The sequence below is a fragment of the Antedon bifida genome, chromosome 5, assembly GCF_963402885.1.
Source record: "Antedon bifida chromosome 5, ecAntBifi1.1, whole genome shotgun sequence".
In the NCBI taxonomy this organism is placed as follows: domain Eukaryota; kingdom Metazoa; phylum Echinodermata; class Crinoidea; order Comatulida; family Antedonidae; genus Antedon; species Antedon bifida.
In genome coordinates, this window is record NC_136230.1 from 20,313,614 (window position 1) to 20,334,017 (window position 20,404).

At 35.0% G+C, this 20,404-nt stretch overlaps 1 protein-coding gene across 3 annotated transcripts in view; it reads right to left on the bottom strand.

The window, feature by feature from the left end:
• LOC144843747 (ankyrin repeat and MYND domain-containing protein 1-like) overlaps positions 1-20,404 on the bottom strand; it is a 116,493-nt gene that overhangs the window by 68,450 nt on the left and 27,639 nt on the right. For all 3 annotated transcript variants that reach the window (XM_078700673.1, XM_078700672.1, XM_078700675.1), the window contains exons 2-3: positions 16,717-17,007; positions 11,855-12,001 (exon numbers count right to left, since the gene is read on the bottom strand). In XM_078700673.1, the coding sequence (XP_078556799.1) occupies positions 11,855-12,001; positions 16,717-16,992 (423 nt within the window). In that variant the 5' untranslated portion in view covers positions 16,993-17,007. The remainder of the gene's footprint in view (positions 1-11,854; positions 12,002-16,716; positions 17,008-20,404) is intronic.

Below are 20,404 nucleotides of genomic sequence, written 5' to 3' on the forward strand. Positions count from 1 at the left end.
TCATTCTTTATTCTGCTTCTGTTTCTGTCTCGTGCATAGGCTGACAATTAGACTCCTTGGGGACAGTAAAGAGTTCATATAGTGGTTTTGCTAATCTTGCAAAGTTCTGGATGTACTGCCTAATAATAGCCCAAAAGTTCCAAAAGTTTTCGTACATCACCCGCCGTTGCTGGTTGTTTTTCTTTTAAAGCCTCTGTTTCAGCAGAATCAACCAACCTCTTCCCAAATATAATATATGTTTTTCAAATAAGTTGCATTTGTGGCACGGACAAGCCAAACCAGTTGCTTGTCGGTAATCCCCGACTGAGATACAGCCTAGAATAGGCAAAATCATGTTGACAAAAAAAAAATTTAACAAATATTTTCTAAGCGAAATCTGGCTTGTTTACTAACTATGAATATAAAGCTAATTCAAAGAGGTGTATTTCTATTGGAGAATGATTTCAGTTGTTCTTCATCCTAACCAATGATAACGACTTTTAGTGATATAAACAACAATATTTTCGACGAACGCCGTATCCGGCGCTGTGATTGGCCAATTATGCTTACATGGTTTTAAAGCGTACGACTGCACAATGTCGTAGCTGTCAAAATTCCACCCACTTGTGCAGTGGTTCAAAGGAGGACACAACGCGAGAGCAGTGTATACTGAGATTTTGCATGTTACAAGAGTAATATAAAAAAATGATTCCCGAATTTTATTAACATCTGATAACTAAAACAATAATAAAACCGTGTCCTCTTGTCCGTTGCTAGGGCGTTCATTCAGCCTCACTGTTCAAAGAAGGCCACCACGGCCCAGCAGCACATCGATAAACTTTCAACACACATTTCTCCGAAATATAATCCAGAGAGTTCCAACACATACATGTTTTAACATAACATTGTAAGTAAAAGTCGGATTACAATAATTGTTTTACCATTATAAAACAGATAATTAGTTGCATAATAATATAATATTATCTCCAAATTAAATATTTGCGACATGCAACTGATCTGGATTGTCCCTGCCACATTTGCTAGGCTTTAGTTTTATGCCATTTTGTTGTAGGCGGCGAAGTAAAACTCTTACATGTATATTGTGTTCTTTAAAAGTTCTGTTATGTACAAGGATATCATCTAAATAGATTTCACAGAAAAGAGAATCCAGAGAATTTTCCATACATCGTTGAAAAGCTGCTGGAGCGTTCATCAAACCAAATGGAATCCGGACCCATGGAGTGACAAATGCGGTGAATGGTCGGCTTGCTGCTTGAATAAATCCCTGATGATATTAGACCGGGCGCCCGGAAGATATATTCATGTGAAAAGATACAAAAGGTTTGATGATGTAGTTAGGTGCGTATTAGGGCGAGATGCAATATTCGACATTGCTACCGGGTCACAGCCTGTACATGGGGCCTGTGGGGATCATAACATAGGGGGGTAAAAATGCATTTATTCATGTGAAGCGATACAAGGATAAACTTTTTTGGATATCATTCGCAGTGGGCTACTAATGATTACATCACCAATGACAGCAACTTTATCCTGTACGGTGCGCCAAACAGCAACATTTAAGGGCCACGCCCAAATGGGTTTATTCATGTGAAGCGATACAAGGTTGAATCTTTTGCTAATTCGGCTAGCGCATTTCGCCGTTGGTGTGTTTGTCTTACTCAACGTAGTATGGCTGTATCTGAGATGAAGGATATGTGTGGCATCCAGCCTGGTGAAACCCCAGCTAACCAGTTACGTAAGCGGAGGATTGAACGGGACAACCGCGATGTAAATAATCTACTAGGCATGCTACACAACACATAATCCGTTGAAGCACCAACCAAATTGGTCAACATTGCCACAGGGAAGTCTGCTAATCCGCGGATACCCGTTCGTATCTACTCGATACACTGCAGCGAGGAGCAAAGGTGAGGCATGTATTTCACAAGGAGTGTGTGGCAGACGACACAAGATTATTGAAGACGGTCAAGCGTGTAAGGGTTCGAAATTTTGCTGCTGCAAGCATGAAGATCAAACCATCTAAAGACAAAAAGGCTCTTGTAGCTGCTGAGGGTGTTCGTGACGCATTTGAATATTAATTGTACTTTCAATGACTACCATTGATTTACACCAGGTCCTGTGCTTCCCTATCACTAATATACCGCTTTCAATCGCACATACTGATGGTACTCCGACAAAAGCAGAGAAGGCAACGCTTACCAAGATTTTAGAGTCGCAACACTTGTTTAGAGTCGATCACCAGATCTGGTGATCGACGCAACACTTTTCGATGGTGGACTTGTACTTCATGAAATTTTGGCGCGACACAATTCATCCACATATGGCAAAATAATTACAGATATCATCAAGGTATGCTCAGCTGCTGGAAATTCTGTCCATCTATTTCTAGACAAGTATGTTACTCTATCTATAAAAGATGTTGAAAGGCATAAAGAGGAGCGGAAGATATCTCCTCAGCCAACACAAAACCTACACCCACTAAACTATGGATGGGTTGATGGTGATGGAAGGTATGTACCTAAATGGTTTGATGGAAATGCTCTACCAGATACGTTGACTAGTGATCCACACTCGAACAAAGTGCTGAATCAAACACAGTTCTTGACGATACTGATGCAGGAATATTGGAAGAAAGTGATGATGAAGAAGTTGAAATAATAGATTTTGAAGCTGAAATCGATGATGACCAACCTTGGAGTGATGACAGTGAAAGTGACTGTGATGATGACAAATAGAGAAACTCAAAAGATTATGCATTACGGCTGATTTAATAGTTTTTAATTGTTTACATAAAACATTTGACAGTTTTGAAGTAAATATTGTATAATATATCAAATATAAATACTGAACTATTTGATCCATAGATAGTTGGCAAGAAGAATCCAGTATCATTACAGTGTGATATAATCAAATTGATAAATGACGCTGTCACAAATCATGTAAAAAGAAATCCAATAGCCCCTATTGGTTTTATCATATCGTGTATTCTGTTCAGCTAGTAATGGAATATGATGAATGTACAATATTCAGTTATTTAATGCATACAGCCAGTAACCACGATGTCTTTGCTCAATTGTGCTTTTACAGTGTGTCGGTAGTTACACTGCATGTTAAATATTCGACCTGGGTTCAAGTTAGAGAAAAATAATGTGCAATAATCAATACAGTAGTCGATCCATTGTGGATAAGTAACGATATTTAATTTGGTCCAGTATTATTAATGTTGCCTTTTATCAGATATCACTGTCTAATGTTAGTACAGTAACAATTTTAAATTTGACTTGGGCAGTTATAGTAAAATAATGTGCAATAATCGATACAGTGTCGATCCATTATGGATAAGTAACGATATTTAATTTGGTCCTGAGTTAGTTGCATTTTATCAGATATCACTGTCTAATGTTAGTACAGTAACAATTTTAAATTTGACTTGGGCAGAGTTATAGTAAAATAATGTGCAATAATCGATACAGTAGTCGATCCATTATGGATAAGTAACGATATTTAATTTGGTCCTGAGTATGTTGCATTTTATCAGATATCACTGTCTTATGTTAGTACAGTAACAATTCTAAATTTTACTTGGGCAGTTAAAGTAAAACAATGTGCAGTAATCGATACAGTAGTCGATCCATTATGGACAAGTAACGATGTTTAAAATGTTGGCAAATTAAGTTTTTTGTTGGTTTTTATCAGTCTAATTCACATGAAAACGGTTACTTTTTTTAATTTAAATTGAGTTAAAAATACAGTAATAGTGTGCAATCAATAGTCTAATCTACCTTACCAATTCTCTAAGTGATTATGTTGAATTCGAACTATTATTTACTTTACTATTATGTTATGTTATGTTAAAAAATGCTGTGAAATTTAGATTTCGTTGCCTTTTTTCATATAGACATATCACTAGTGTCTAGTGTGTAATTAAAAACAATATTTAAATCGATTTATAATAATAATGTACAATAATCGGTACCGGTGTCGTTCATTATGAGTGTAATTATTTAGTTTATCTGAAAAATATTCTTAAAATTATATTATTTTGATGAAAATAATGATTTTGATATATTATTGATTGTTCAAAATGTTACCCTAAAATACAAATCTGCTGTTGGTTATTTTAAATGTTTTTGTTGGTGTTATTTATTATTCCAAAATAAAGATATATTTCAATTATAAAATAAAAGTCACTCGTTATCGTGAATGTGTTTGTATTATCAACATTGTTGATCATGAATGGAGCCTCGGGCATTTGAGCTGCTGTGTACCGGATAAAGTGAAAAAACACCCAATTATTTAAAAAATGATTCATACTTCATGGATAAACCTATTTTGGGCGAGTTCCTAAGAGTTTGATGTTTGATGATTTGGTACAGGAAACAACTGCTCTCTTTATAGTTTTAGCATTCTACTGTGTATTTATTGTCAGTCCGAGTCCGTATCACGTATTTCTAATTCAACTGAACGCCATAAGACGACATACGCGCCGAGTATATAGCCGAATAAGGGGAAACTGCGGATTTTTAGGGCTGCTGTCTGAGCTTATGTACAGGATAAAGTTGCTGTCATTGGTGTTTTTGTCATCCCCAATATGTACTGCTGCCATTAAAAAAAGCTTCAACCTTGTATCGCTTCACATGAATAAACCCATTTGGGCGTGGCCCTAAAATGTTGCTGTCATTGGTGATGTAATCATTAGTAGCCCACTGCGAATGATATCCAATAAAGTTTATCCTTGTATCGCTTCACATGAATAAATGCATTTTTACCCCCCTATGTTATGATCCCACAGGCCCCATGTACAGGCTGTGACCCGGCAGCAATGTCGAATATTGCATCTCGCCCTAATACGCACCTAACTACATCATCAAACCTTTTGTATCTTTTCACATGAATAAATCTTCCGAGCGCCCGGTCTATATGCTTTATCCTTGGTCCATTGTGGTAAACCACCTAAACTATTGAGGACATCTTGGACTCTATATATTGCTTGTCGGTCTGGTATAGTTTTCTTGTTGAGTTCCCGGTAATCTATACACAACCGGAGGTTACCATCCTTCTTCCGCACACAAACAACAGGTGAAGAGACCGACGATTTTGACTTTAAACTGATCCATTATGTAGACGGATGGTCAGTGTAGCCTCTATCCATCTATCAAAGGGATAATAGTCCCATTCGCGGCCTTCAATTGGATGTTATCTATGAGAAACGAGAGAGGTTGGATGGCTGGAATATTCTGTTTGATTCAGTCTCTGGGTAGAATTGATACTTGGGCTCCAGTATCCCAGAGAGCCTTGGTTGATCCTACAGTCCACCATATATTTCTGTCTTACCAGTCGGCTCACACAGTCATGTCGCTTGTATCTTGATAATGGAGACTGTTACTGCTACTGATCGTCTCTGGTCAGCAACCTCTTTAAATGATACTTAACAGGGTGATTGGTCTCCAGTTTTTTAGATACCCACGTGGTTTATTTCCAGATGGGAGTAACATGATTATTTCTGACTTTTGAGAAATGACCTGATGTATCAGATTCATTGATAGCTCTTAAAAGATGGCAACCCAGATCCTCGAAGAAGAATTAAAAAAACTCATAGCTGAAACCGTCAATACTCTGTGATTCTCTGATCTCTTAAGGGATGTTAAAAGTTCACTATAAGTGATTGGTCCATCGATTTTAATTTTTTGTCTTTTTGATAATGTCGGTACATTAATTATTTATGGTTTTAAAAAATGTTTCAATATTTTCTTCGTCAACTGTATTGTGACTTGAAGAATAAAGGTTTTCATAAAACTCCTTGAGAATTTCATTTGTGTTTTGTAGTGTTCTATTTCTTTCTTTTATTATTTTATTTATATTTTTATTAAATTTTTTCTTTTCCGGTTAAGAAAAACTTTTCCCCTTCTTCAATCCATTTAAGTTTAGTTTTCATCAATATTCTATCTATTTTTACTCGCTCATCTTCTCCTCCTCTTCCTCTTCTTCCATCTGGACACTATTGAGCCAACTTTCAAGTCCTACTAGTTCTTTACACGTCGTCTGACATGGCATTCATATACTGAACAAAGCTATAGAGAGAAAATATTCGTACTTCAACCGGATGCAGAATTATGACGTCATAAACATGGTACCCATCGTAAAAAGTGCGATTTATAAAGTACTGCTCATCCCTTATTCGTTGTAGTATTGAGCTGGGATTTGGCATGGGTATACTACAGGGACATGTCCTCAAAGCTATAGAGCCGGATTTTTTAATTTCAAACCGGATGCAGCCATATGAAGTCTCGAAGATGGTACCTTGGTGCCAAACGATTTTCGGCGTAATACAGCCGTGTTTGGTGTCATTTCAAAGGTCTTGACTTGAAACCTATTTATGATATTGTGACGTCACTTCTGCTCCCGGAAATAGCAAAAAATCACTTTGAGATTTCATAATTTACCCTAATTATGCCATTTCCGGTTATGTGACGTAACTTTTCGGAATATAGCCGTATTTGGTAGCGAGGTTATTGATGTGTATGTGACGTAATATCCCGTCTTATGACGTCATTACAGCTTCTTTTGCTGTACCACGAGTATCGCACATTCGTGCTTGTTACTTTTCGAATAAAGCTCACCAGATTTAATTTCTAGTGTGTCAATTAGTGTGGAGTCACCCTTTATATTGATTGTTATTTTTTTTATTTCCAATCCTTTTTTATTTTCCATGTTTCTTTCATAGTGAATGTCTTTTATTAGGGTATTATCAAATTTCCAATATCATGGTCCATTTACATCGTCATTTTAATATCGACAAGTGAGTGATTTGTTCGATAACCCGGCTTTGTATTACATTCCAGTATTTTGCTATTTAATTCGGATGAGATTAGAAAATAATCAAGCCTGGCTTTCCTTTGAATTGTTTATACGTCGAACATTGGTAAGATCGAATTCTATACAAAAATTTAATTTCTTTTCTCTGGCCTTTTGGTTGTCTTAAGAAATTTTTACAGTCTAATTTTGTCAGTTTCAATCGCCACAAACGATGTTATGTGTATTTTCATATTCTAATATAACTTCCTTTACCAAGGAATGGTAATTTAATACACTCCCTCCTCTTTTTGAGCTCAAAACTCATTCATGGAGTTTCGAGGGGCTAGTATACATGGATGTGGTAATAATCAAGCCACTCCTAGCCTGTAAACCTTAAACAAAATATCATAATGACATAGGACATACTTATTAATAATAACTAATAATGGACAAATAACATCCATGTCAATTTGTTTAATTATCTATCCAATATCTAAAATGTCTAACTCACTATTTTCACTAGATTTGGCTTTCTTTCTTTTCAAAAATTCTTTCCTAACTCGTTTTTCCCTTCTTGTTTTATGAACCTTATCATTAGGAGAATTATCAATGATTTTATTTATTTTGCCATCTAAATGTCCAAATTTATTATGAAAATTAACCACATCATCTACAGTAACTGACGTGAAATAACCAAAGAAGCCTTTTCTGCCTTTAATTCGTTTTCATCTGTCAACTTTTCCTTCCTAGCCTGATCTCTAGTGATGATGCATAGATGAGTCTTATTCCCCTTTCCTAATAAACTTGGAAAGTCCCTACCAAGAGTTGGTAAAATCCCTTGGTATCGCTGCAAACGCCAACCAACAAATTGTGGTTGCCATTCCAGACCTTAATATTAATGACTGCAGTAGAATAGGCTTGGACATGTTCTGCACGATTAATTTTCTTAGTGTCATGTCAGAATCTATCAAAATTTCACAACACATCCCTTGACTAGGCCTCTACAAATGTAAGGTGTGCGTTGCTTTAAAATAGTGGCCGTCTTTGTAGACAAGAAGCCATCCTTACTACAAAAAAATCGTTCAATATGGCCTAATTTTTTGCACCGTCTACAAACAAGAGTTTGTCTAGCAGAATGTGATTTCTACAAGTTATCAGGGGGATTATTATGGGTGTGTAGAAAGCGACGACCTCGAATTGGACGACCCCAACGACCCGGGCGACCTCGAATTGGACGACCTAGAATTGGACGACCCATTAACACGAAACCGACGACCCCTATAGCCTAGCCTAGCCTAGGCCTAAGTGTGGTATAACATCCCGAAGCCGAACATAGCCAAAGATCTTTAAACCATCTTATATAATACTCGCAAGCAAGCAATTGATTGAAAAATACAGAAATATCGCCATTTGATACTGAATGTGTCGACACGAACAAACGAACAGATATGGAACGCCAGGAGTGCATCATTAAAACTGCATTCGACATAAATATAAATTAAAAAGAAATAAATATTATACGTATAATTACATCTCGTCTTCTTATAACGAACACTATAGGCCTACCAAGCAGCGTGTTGCGAACATGTGCATGGGGAGGGCCATAAGAAAGCTTTACAATACATTTCACATATGCATTGTATACGGTCAAAACTTACCCGCCGCTGAAAAAGGTTTACCATGTTTATGATATTTCGTGTGCTAATCGAGTCGAATGCAGTTTTAATGATGCACTCCTGGCGTTCCATATCTGTTCGTTTGTTCGTGTCGACACATTCAGTATCAAATGGCGATATTTCTGTTTTGATTTTTCTTTTTTCAATCAATTGCAATTGCTTGCGAGTATTATATAAGGTATGGTTTAAAGATCTTTGGCTATGTTCGCCTTCGGGATGTTATACCACACTTAGGCCTAGGCTAGGCTAGGCTATAGGGGTCGTCGGTTTCGTGTTATGGGTCGTCCAATTCTAGGTCGTCCAATTCGAGGTCGCCCGGGTCGTTGGGGTCGTCCAATTCGAGGTCGTCGCTTTCTACACACCCGGATTATTATTACCCTTTAGAAGTGCATTTTCAGTGTTGTATCCGGATTGTTTCTATTTTCATTTTTCCTATTTCTCAAAGTCTACACCTTTCCTAGCCTGAAAATAGTTCCGCAGCATTTAAGCTAGAATCAGGTTTATGTTGTTTAACCTAAATGTGTACCCCTGTGGCAATATATCTATCAATTGTTCTAATATAACAATTTCGACTAAATCGTCTTTGCTCTTATCAGAAGGCCTAGCCCACTTTAATAAATTTTTAATCCAACATACATTTCTCTAGATAATGTTCTTAACTTTTCTTTTTAATTGACCTTAAATTTGCCTATTATAGGTCTCTTCAGTTATATCATACGTTTGTAAAATTGTTTTCTTCATCTTCTCGTACTAAGATTTGTATAAAAGAACAGGAGAGATTTAGTGGAGTAAGGATGTAAAGAACAGGAAGGCTGACATGGTATGGTCATATACTCCGATTAAAATGAAAGACACCAGCTAAGATCGCATTCAGAGAGGCTCAGAGAAAGACCAAAAGACCGAAAACAACATGGATGGCAAACATTAAAAAAGAAACAGAACTTTTCACATGCAGACCTATGCACATGTTTGCTTAAAAGCAAAAGTTGAACACCCAAGATTAGATGATGATAATAATTTCAGTATAATATATTTTTTTTTTTTTTTTATATTTTTTATTACAATATGAATCAATAATATTTAAAACCGAGTTGAAAGTTGAGTACTAAAAACAACTGGGGTAGTTTGTTTGTACAAATTGTTGTCATCTGTAACACTGAGGGGCCTGACTTTTCTCTTGAAATTCCTATTTTGAACAGCTGTGCACGTCGGCCACTACTAGAAAAAGAAAAAATCAACATGGCGTATGGAGTTTCAAACTTGCAATCTCTAGATGGGAAGACAAATAGTATTTCACTCAAAACTCTCTGCGAATCTGTCAACATCTTTGAAAATAGCGAAAATAGGTTTTTAAATCTCTTGATGAAGATGAATTTAATATTACTAGAGGGTGAGCTCGCTTCGCTCGCTCCCCCTCTAGGAAGTGTAGACGATGGTTCTCCTTGTACGTTTTCTGTCGGTTACCATTATTGAAAATGCTTGACATTCGTAAAACTAAACTACTTTGTTTCACAGTGTTTTAGATGATTAATAACATTTTAAAGTATAGTTTTTATTGTTTGGTAGGGCCCTTTGGGGAGGCGGAGTTCATTTGAGGGAGGTGCTTATTCGAGGGATATATGCTAAATTTTTTAGTTTTAATAATATCCTCTAATAGATATGAAAAGTGGTAAAAAAGAATAAAAAATGCTTGGTAAATTGTAGTTAACAGTGCGATGAATTCCACTACAAATAGTATAATTGTGTTATTATAAATGTGGATGGACGTTTATTAGATAGTTGGGTTGGGAGGGGGGGGGGGATTATTATTCAAAGTGATGTTTTATTGGAGAGCCGTTTATTCAAATAAATACCATCCTAATAATTAATAATACATTATTTAATTTAAACATCTTTTGAAACTAACTGCCGTGACAGAGTGGGCTCAAGAAAGAAGACATTACGGCTGGCAACATGGGCAGACATCTCTGTCCTAACGGGACACAGGAAGATAGCCTACAGTTATTCCTGCCAGCTTACTCAATAAAACTCAGCTATCGGCATTTCACTCGATTTTAAACAAAATCTCTTATCATCAAATCTCCCTATGTTATAATACTATTCCCCACAATATATTCTGATTCTTTATGGCGTATATTTAATTTGATCTTTATTAATTTGCAGTATAATTTCTATTAACTTAAGCTCCAGTCCTACTATCTGATTTTTTTTTCTTATCGTAAACCCGGAAATTACTTTGACCGCGAAGAATTGAAAATCTACTGTTGAAATCATAAATTTTGTTAAAAAAAACTCTTTATAATATCTTCCTAAAATAGAAATATGGAACAATAGCGTCGAACTGAACACTAATGTTATCAAATCTACGTTTCGCGGTACATCTGAGATAGATAAGGTAGGTATCCAAGGCGGAGATTTGTACCGAAGTTTTTGCATTGTGCTCGCCTATGTCAGAATTAACCATAATTTATATATAGATTAGTGTAAACAGGAGAATTATTGACTGTAATAATAGTTGAATGTTTTATGACCTAGGAATCATTATCTGGCAAAACACTCTCTTTGTCAGCATTTCGAAATTCACGTAATCAGTCAAAATACATTCAAATCGACTACCCTGGCAGATTACATGTTTTTGCATTTTCAAAATATTTCAATATTAAAGCATTGCATGTGTTGCTATGGCGCATCATCGCAATAACTAACTTTATTGGTTAACACGCTAGATGTTATACGCTCTATGCGCGGAAATAAAAAAGTTTACATTTTTGTGAGGTCAATTTCATTATACACACAGCATGTCGTAAATTGGAATAAAAGCGATTTTAATATTCAAAGTAAAGTGTTCTGCAATAGCTGTAACCTGTATTTGTTTATTCTATAGTAAAATAGAAGTCAAAAACAATTCACGTCATAAATTCAATTGTATTTTCTATATTTTTTTTGGGCTAGACCTTATTTTTATTTTGGATGTAGGCCTACTGGGCCTAACTTATTATTGTCAATAAATAGTTTTATTTATACATTTTATATATCCAATCGGCTCTTAATTATTTATTTAATTTATTGTCCAGTCCTTTTAATATTACATGTTTTTTTCATTGGATTCAAGCCAAAACATCACAATTTCATTGCAAACTTCAAACGCGATTTTCTTGTAAACTAATTGAATGATTTGTAAGTTTTAAGTTTGTTAAAATGTAATAACTAAATATTTAGTTAGTTATTTAAATATTTACTCAATTTTTACGAAATAAACACCATTGCCAAGCTTATGATTCAAATAATCCAAATATATAAAAAAATACAAAATGAATATTTCCCACAAAAGTAGGGTTTTGCCAGATCGGGTCACATATAAAATAAAATACAGTTTACAGTACCTTGAAAACATTGCCATTTGAAAAAAAGAAAGTTCCATAACCTTCTTTTTTATCCATATAGAACATTCCTTCAAACTTCATATTTTCTGGCCATATGTAAATACCATAACCATGACGATAGTCTTTGTAATATGAGCCCTCATAAATCTGGAATTCATAAAACATTTCACTAAATTTTGTTGATAGTGTTACTGTATACTGTCGCTTATTTAATTCAAAACTTGACTGTAGTCCGTCTGTATGTACGTACACGTATGCACATGCGCATTACTTGATCAGCTTAGCAGTATTATTCTTTTGAAACCTACATTCTGTTATCAACTATGATTCTGCTGGGGCGGATCCAGTAATTCGTTTATTGAGGTTACGAACTTAAGACTATATGCCCTTTCGAAAGTTACAGGTATTGATAACTGAGATAGGTACGCGCATTTTCCCACCCTACACGTGGCTAATCAAATTTATCACAAACCCAAATAAACTCTTCAAATTTTTATCAGTTATGAAGTGGATGTGCGGTTAGTTTTGGGAAAAATGCAGATACATATATTGTTATCTTCAAATTTTATTATTTTTAAAGTATAAATCTGTATTGTTATTTCAAAACAAAAAAAAACATACAAACAATGGTACCAAAATTAGCATTTTCATTATGTATGGTATAATTGATATGGACAATTGTAATAATAGCTTCAAAATAATACCAAATCACTGGATGCTTTAAGGTAACTGTACAAATACGATTTTCCTGTAAAATCATTTTAAAAAAAATCCCGGAAGATAGGTAAAAGCACATGACAAATTAAATTAACATTGTGACTGATAACATGCAGATAGATAAAGCAAAATGGCCACTGCTGGACAGTATGCAATGTTTCCTGTTTCTTTCATTGTATTTTGCTTATTCTTAATGCTAAACTATCTGTGCACTACATCCACAATGGACTACTGATACAATTTTAGGAAAGTTTCAACCGGATAGTATGTACATGGAACCTGTAATTTTATGTGAAAAGCTAGGCCAGGATATGCTTAATCATAGCAAGAATGCACCCAACCTTACTGCGGCAGGTGGTATGGTGATGCCTACAATCATATCTGAGTTCCAGTTCAACCGGCCTAGGCCTAGAATTTCATCGTACTTTCGTGAGTTATACCTTCAACATAGTGATAGCTTTCCGTGGTCAACTATGCTGCCCGGTTGTTGTTGCTGAAATTATTAGATCAAAACAGAAACGTAGATTTCTCGGGAAAGCTATTTCGTATTACTCAAACGATGTACGTATGTTCTATGTCGAGATCTTGTGCGGAGACATAGAACTTAATCTAGGGCCTAGTGCCTTGAACAACAGAAAGCAGAAGGATGCAATAACAGTCTACTACCAAAATGTTAGAAGTGTTAAAAACAAAATGGAGACATACAAATCAGAGTTGCACAGTCATATGTTTACTAAATATTTAGACATGATAGCCCTTACTGAGACATGGCTAAATGACACTGATACTGTTCATGATTTGGTACCTATTTTTAAACCCAAAAGAAAATTACCTCCTTGGTTCGACAATGAATTGTACGGTGCACTTAAGCTTAAAGAGTCTTATTTTAAAGATAAGAAAAGAAATGGTAATCGGATGAACATTGAGAATTTTCGTTTTGCAAGATCTAATTTTAAGAAGTTATGTAATTTTAAATATTGTAAATATGTTGATTCTTTATGTCGTGATGTTGTAAATAATCCCAAACGATTTTGGTCATGGCTCAGATCTTCCCGTAAGTCTTCAAGTATTCCTTCTGAGCTTCATTTTAGTAGTCAATCTGCATATTTGCATTTAATTGTTTTTTTCATTCTGTTTACAGCTGTAACGACGGAGTTTAGGACCATCCGAATCTCCCTGAATATCCCATTGACAGTTTTAATTTTGCAAAGATTGAACAAAATGAAATTAACGTACATGAAGCCTCGGGTTGTGATGGCATCAGCAATGTTATGTTATCTTTGGCTTCTCAGCCTCTTTCTATACCTTGTAAGAAATTATTTGAAAGATCTCTTAATGAAATGTGTTACCCAGACATTTGGAAGAAAGCTAGTGTCTGTCCCATCCATAAGGGGGTCTCCAAATCTGATGTTAAAAATTACAGACCTATTTCGTTAATACCTTCGTTGTCCAAGATTTTTGAAAGAATTATCCATGATCAAATCTTTAGCCATGTCTGTTCAGTTATTACTGACAAACAACATGGATTTTTTCCAGGCAGGTCATGTGAGACTAATCTTTCAGTCCTTTTGTCACATGCTTACTCTGCTATTGATTCCAAAAAGCAATGTGAAATCATCTACACAGATATGGCTAAAGCATTTGATCGAGTCCCACACAATTTTTTAGTTCATAAACTTCCTTGGTAAGTATGGTTTTTCTAATAATCTTATTTCATTTATTTCCAGTTACCTTAATAATAGACACCAGAAAGTTACAATTGACGGTTGCTCATCTGAATGGCTTCCTGTTTTGTCTGGAGTCAAACAAGGTTCTATTTTGGGTCCTCTTTTCTTTACTATGTTTATTAATGATTTTTCTTCTGTTCCACATCATTCTAATTTTTTATTATTTGCTGATGACATTAAACTTTTTCAGACTATTTCAACTGATAATGATATGTTGCTTCTGCAGGCAGATTTGGATAGTCTTGTTCACTGGTGTCACAACTTGGGTATGTCTGTTAATGTCTCCAAATGTAAATCTATGTCTGTTACTCTAAAGAAAAAACCCATTCAATTTGATTTCAAGATTAATAATATTGTTCTTGAAAAAGTTTCTGTTCATAAGGATTTAGGCGTTATGATTGATTCTTCTTTAAATTTTTGTAAACATGTTGATTATGTTGTAGCTAAGAGTAACAGATTCCTTGGATTCATTTGGTGACATTGCAGACATATCAATGATAGTAAGGCATTGATTCTTATGTATAAATCTTTAGTTCGGTATAATCTTTTTTATGATCTCTGAGTTTTGCTCTGTTATTTTTAATTCAATTTCTTCTTCTCAGTCTATTAGGTTACAACGTGTTCAAAATAAGTTTTGTATGTTTTATTTTGCTACTTTGAATTGGCCCGTGTGGGATGATTAAAGAATTTTGAATTGAATTGAATTTCCGTAAATTTGGTCAAAATCCCGAGTTAGCTTTACTTAAAGATAGAAGGAACACATTTGATTTAATTTTCTTGTATAAATGTATGAACTCTGTTGTTGATGGTAACTTTATTTCTTATTTTAAACTTTCCGTTCCTGTTTATAGATTAAGAAATCCTGGGTTATTTTTTTGTTCCACTGGGAAGGGTTAATGTAACTAGGGATGGTTGGATCTGTCGTCTTCCTAGATTGTTTAATTCTATTTGCTATTGTAATCTGTTTATTGATATTTTTTGTGATACTATTTATTGTTTTCGTTGTAAGATTACTGTTGCTATTACATCTATTTAATTACTTTCTTTATGATAATTTGCTTTGGTATTGAAATACCTGTAATTTTAGCTAATTGTGTTGTTTAATTAATTATCTATATAAATTATTTTATTGTTTTAAAACAATGGAAGCATAATACGTGGGCCTCCTCAAACAATCAATACACTTGACTGCACAAGATGTTACAGCACACGGGGATATAACAACTTTCGTTCTCACAGATTGCCCGTCTCGCATTGGAGTAATATTCCTAGTAATATTATTGGTGTTGAGCAGGTCTCGTTGATGCCATTCTAACAGAAAACCATACCGTATATTCCTGGCACACAGTGGGCTTCAGAGTCACGAGGATTTCATTTAAACTTTTTTCATCTTTTCTTTAGCATTTCATTTCATGTTTATGACAGAACACTTCACAAAGCTGAGTTCTGTCTGATAAAAAATGTGTTCATGATGTGTGTACTGTATGTGATCAATTTGATTGGCCAAGGGTGGGCGGGAGTGTGTGTACCGATCTCAATTATCAATACCTGAAACTTTCGAATGCTCTTAAGTTCGTAACCTCAATAAACGAATTACTAGATCAAGTAATGCGCATGTGCATACATGTACATACATACAGACAGACTACAGTTGAGTTTTGAATTAAATAAGCGACAGTATTATAACACTATCGTGACCAAACCACTCTTAATAACACATCCTGAACTCATCATCAGACCAACAAGAACACACTTAAACTACCAGAGAAGGATAAAGACTATAATGGAATCAACAAAGATAAACAAAGAAAATGCTGAATGTGAACATTGTTGATATAAAAAAAACATTTAACAAATGATTTATCAAGCAAGTATACAAAGCAAATGTAGCCTAATTTTCTGCAGCAATATTCACAGGAATAGAGAGGAGATCAGCTGTCATGGGTCACTCATCACAATAGAATTCACACTTGCATCAGTTCCTTTGGATCGCAATTGACAAAAGACATGTAAATGTGGTATCACTATCAGAGTGTAAAATTAAATTGTATACATATTTCACCTTAAGATAATAAATTGAGGGTGGGTCCCAGAAATTTAAGGATGGCATCAGAAAGAAACTATGTATTGTTATGCGGGCCTTGCTAGCATTGCAAGATGTACTGTAGAAATTGTGCAAGCTGCGCTGAGTTACCAAATTGCCTTGATACCACATACTTAATAGACCTTTATTGAGACGATGCTTTAAATACAGTAAGTGTCTTGTTCCTAGACTGTTGACGGCAAAAACATGGAGTTTTTTGGGGTAATTTTAGGGCATATTTTAAGGCTGCGTGGAGATGCTTAAAACTGGCTTTAGACTCCACCCGGCATAATTACATCCCCAAACAATATAAAAGTACAATCAATTTTATCTACCTCGCCATTCGCCCACTCATGGTAGCCATTTCCATGTCTGGTATCCTTTAGAAAATCTCCTTTATAATATGACCCATCACTCCAATCCTGCCTTCCTCTTCCTTGGCGTTCATTATGTAGATATTCACCTTCATACTTATCACCAGATGGCCATAAGAATATGCCAACACCTGATTTTGTCTTATTTTGATAGCTACCAGAGAAAGAATCCCCACTGATCAAGTTTTCTTGCCTAGTAGCACTTTTTAGATGAGCAAACATGAATTCCAGTGACATAATTTCTTTCAATATCTAATAATATAAAGTTTAAAATTTAGAAGGAAAGATCAATAAAACCTAGTAAACAAGAAATATTTCTTACAAAAAAACGCTGCTAGACTTTTTGACGCAACAGTTTTAATTATTGTTCTCTCTTCAGAAATAATGACTTATTATCAATTATTTTTGTTTAACAATTTAGTAGTGAACATTTTGTCTGGCCTACTGTACAGAACAAAAATATAATCATAAACTATAATAATGTACATAGTAGGGGAAGTAGAGGGTGACCCGGCCCACATACTATCAACTAGGGATAACGATAAAAAAAAAAAAGTTAATATTTTTCAAATACATTATAGTACATTCCCTGTTAGTATTTTGTATCAATATTTATAAAAAAGAATTCTAAAAATCCATTTGATAATCTGGGTTTTCTAGTTCCATTCTGGAACTATACAACTCAGATCTTGATATCTGAGTTTTCTAGATCTAGAAAAGTCAGATATTTGAGTTTTCTAGATCTAGAAAACTCAGATCTCAGATATCTGAGTTTTCTAGATCTGAGTTTTCTAGACACCCTGAATTTGGATGGAATTTTTGTCACCAGTGCTGGATTGTTGCTGATTGATTACGCCTTAGGGAATTGACACTTGGAATGTTCCATTTATAGCCGTTAAGCAATATATTTGCATAAACTATGTTTTACAAAGTGAAACAGTATTTTCACGCTGCTGCTTAGCCAGCAACGTCCCAAGAGGATGACTCATTTAGAAGCTGAAAGCAAGCAGCAGTTATAGTACTAGAGGCTGACGTTTTTGCTAATTTGTAAACTTGACTATAATTTATAGATCTCAGCTGCTGGACTCAAAAAACATCTGGGAAAAGAGAGTCTATGAGGAATCACGGTTGAACGATTTTGGATTCTCGCCCTTTGATTGGTTGACGCGAATCAACACACAGGAAGGAATTTTCTCACTTGAAGCAAAGAATATCACTCTTTGCTTGAAGTCACGTTGTCTCTAGAGGGTATTGCATGCCTTGAGGTCACACACACACACACAGCACATTAAAGTTCAAGATTGACCATTTTTAAATGGGCATGTGATTCATAATTAAAGAACTATCTTTGATTTGTATGTATTTTTGGGATTAAAGGACATCTTTTTAATAATTAATCATAAATATATCTGAAGAAAGAACAATGATTAATTTTAAAATAATCGAGTTGTGTACCGAGATTCAATCATTGTAAAGCCGACATTTATTTTATCATTATAAATAGTACAGTGAAACATCTATTTTACGTACCCTACTGTACTAGGGTTATAATAATAATAATATGTATTCATTCAGTCACCAATGAGTAAGAATAGGCTAAAGCCCAAACAGATTCTGGGAAGTTGGGAATTGCCAATTTGCCGACAAAATTAGTGTCATTACCTGTACATGGTGGTGATCAATATATGTTCTAGGATTATAGTTAGTCATGTTGTCTTATAGGGATAACGATGCAAAATTAAAACCAAATTAAACATTATCTGATAGTATTTTGTATTAATATTACAATAAAGAAATTATGAAAATCTGAAATATAGGGTCTAAAACATTTCCGAAAATGATCGTTTTTAGCCACGAAAGAAGTAAAACAATTTGCGGCCTCACAGTCGACAATTGTACTATCTACGCCATTTTTGGTTAAAATAATTACATATAATTATATACAGCATTCAATTGCTAAAATAAACTTGATTTTATCTTGTTTGAGTTTACTTTAGTTTCATGTGATACACTAATAATTTCATTCAATAAAAATAAATTTAAAGGTACAGTTATCTCACTCTCAGCGACGTGCTGCAGCAAACCGCAATTGCACATGTATCCATACAATATGAATATTTATGAGCTAACTCAGGTCAAGGGTTAAATTAAACCGGAACACATTTGTCTTCCAGACAAATAGCTTCCGGTTTGTTAATTTTTGCTTTAAATTACGATTTTCTTGGGTAAATAATTCCAATTTTTGGTCAAAGTGAATAACTTTTATGTACAATACAATTAAAATGGCCTACTCAACAAAAATATTTTTGAAAAAAAATGTTTTCAGGGGGACAATATATCTTTATTCGGACAAATTCATTGCTCTAAATTTGTGTAGTAACGATCAGAGAGACAATGTGAATTCACGGTACACGCGTGAGAGAAAAAATTCTGCTGCGGGTGATTCGCATCCACCAATCAAATCAAATCAGCCAGAATCCAAAATCATTCAACCGTGAGAAATGCCTATCACGGAAAAACTCAGCTTTGATTGGCTTACGATGACATCATATCACAAAATGGTGGTTTTGTAGTTGAGCCTCACGGAATATTTTGTTTAAAAAATGAAATACATGGACATTTTTTCTGGTATGTACGTGTACATTTTATTTTAAAAATTTGAATAACAAAGGCCTCATATCGAGAAAAAAAACGTTTTTTTGACACTTATAATAAATATATCTTAGAGAAAAAAGCACATGGCATGTGGAACTATATTATCTTGGCGTAGGAAGACAAACAAATCCCAGGTCATGAGAGGCTCAACTACAAAAGCAAGGTTGAATAGGGTAAGGTCACCGGCGGACCGTCCAAAGACTTTTGAGTAAACAATCTAGCGCGTACGGCCATTTTAAAAATATCTATATTCACACAGTTTGTCTTCTATTGCAGTAGAAATGTACTCTTTGGTTGATATTTTTTGGTTTTTTTTTAATGAAACCTCGCATTCGTTTCGTTACTATATGGTGATCAATTCAATTCAAATCATTCAATTCTAGCATTCAACTTTTAACTTCAATTTCTGAAAGAATTAGGCTTTGAAATTTGTAATACTGTATATACAGTACCATTAAAGACACCTTCCCTACAATTTGTGACGTTTTGTAAATATTACTTTAAAAACATTAAACCAGGTCATTCCTTGTCTTAAATGTACGTTTTATGGTAAATTATGATAGAAAGTGAAACCTACCTAATTAGCTCGCGCCGAATGACCTCTCATGGACGGTCTTTAGGCCTAGCTAGAATGAATCCGGCCCTGGGACTGGCCAGTGGCGAGATACGTCACGAGCATCCCCAGGGGGTCGATGTGCGAGAGACAAGAGTCTCGCTCTTGAGAAGCAGATACCCAAAGGAAGAAGAATCCAAACTATATACGCATCGTAGTACCAAGACCTGATTAGGTGAGTACATATGATGAGAGTATAGAAATATACCGAAGAGACTGAATCGTCAATGTAAATATATAAATAGTCTCTTTAATGGCGACGAGGATGACTGGTGTTCGTTTTGCCTCGGCGGGGGACACTGTTCACCGCGTGTAGCTGTTTGGGAAGGTGGGAGTGTTGTCCTGGTCTGCTCATTTCGTTTCATCCCATCATGGTGTTGC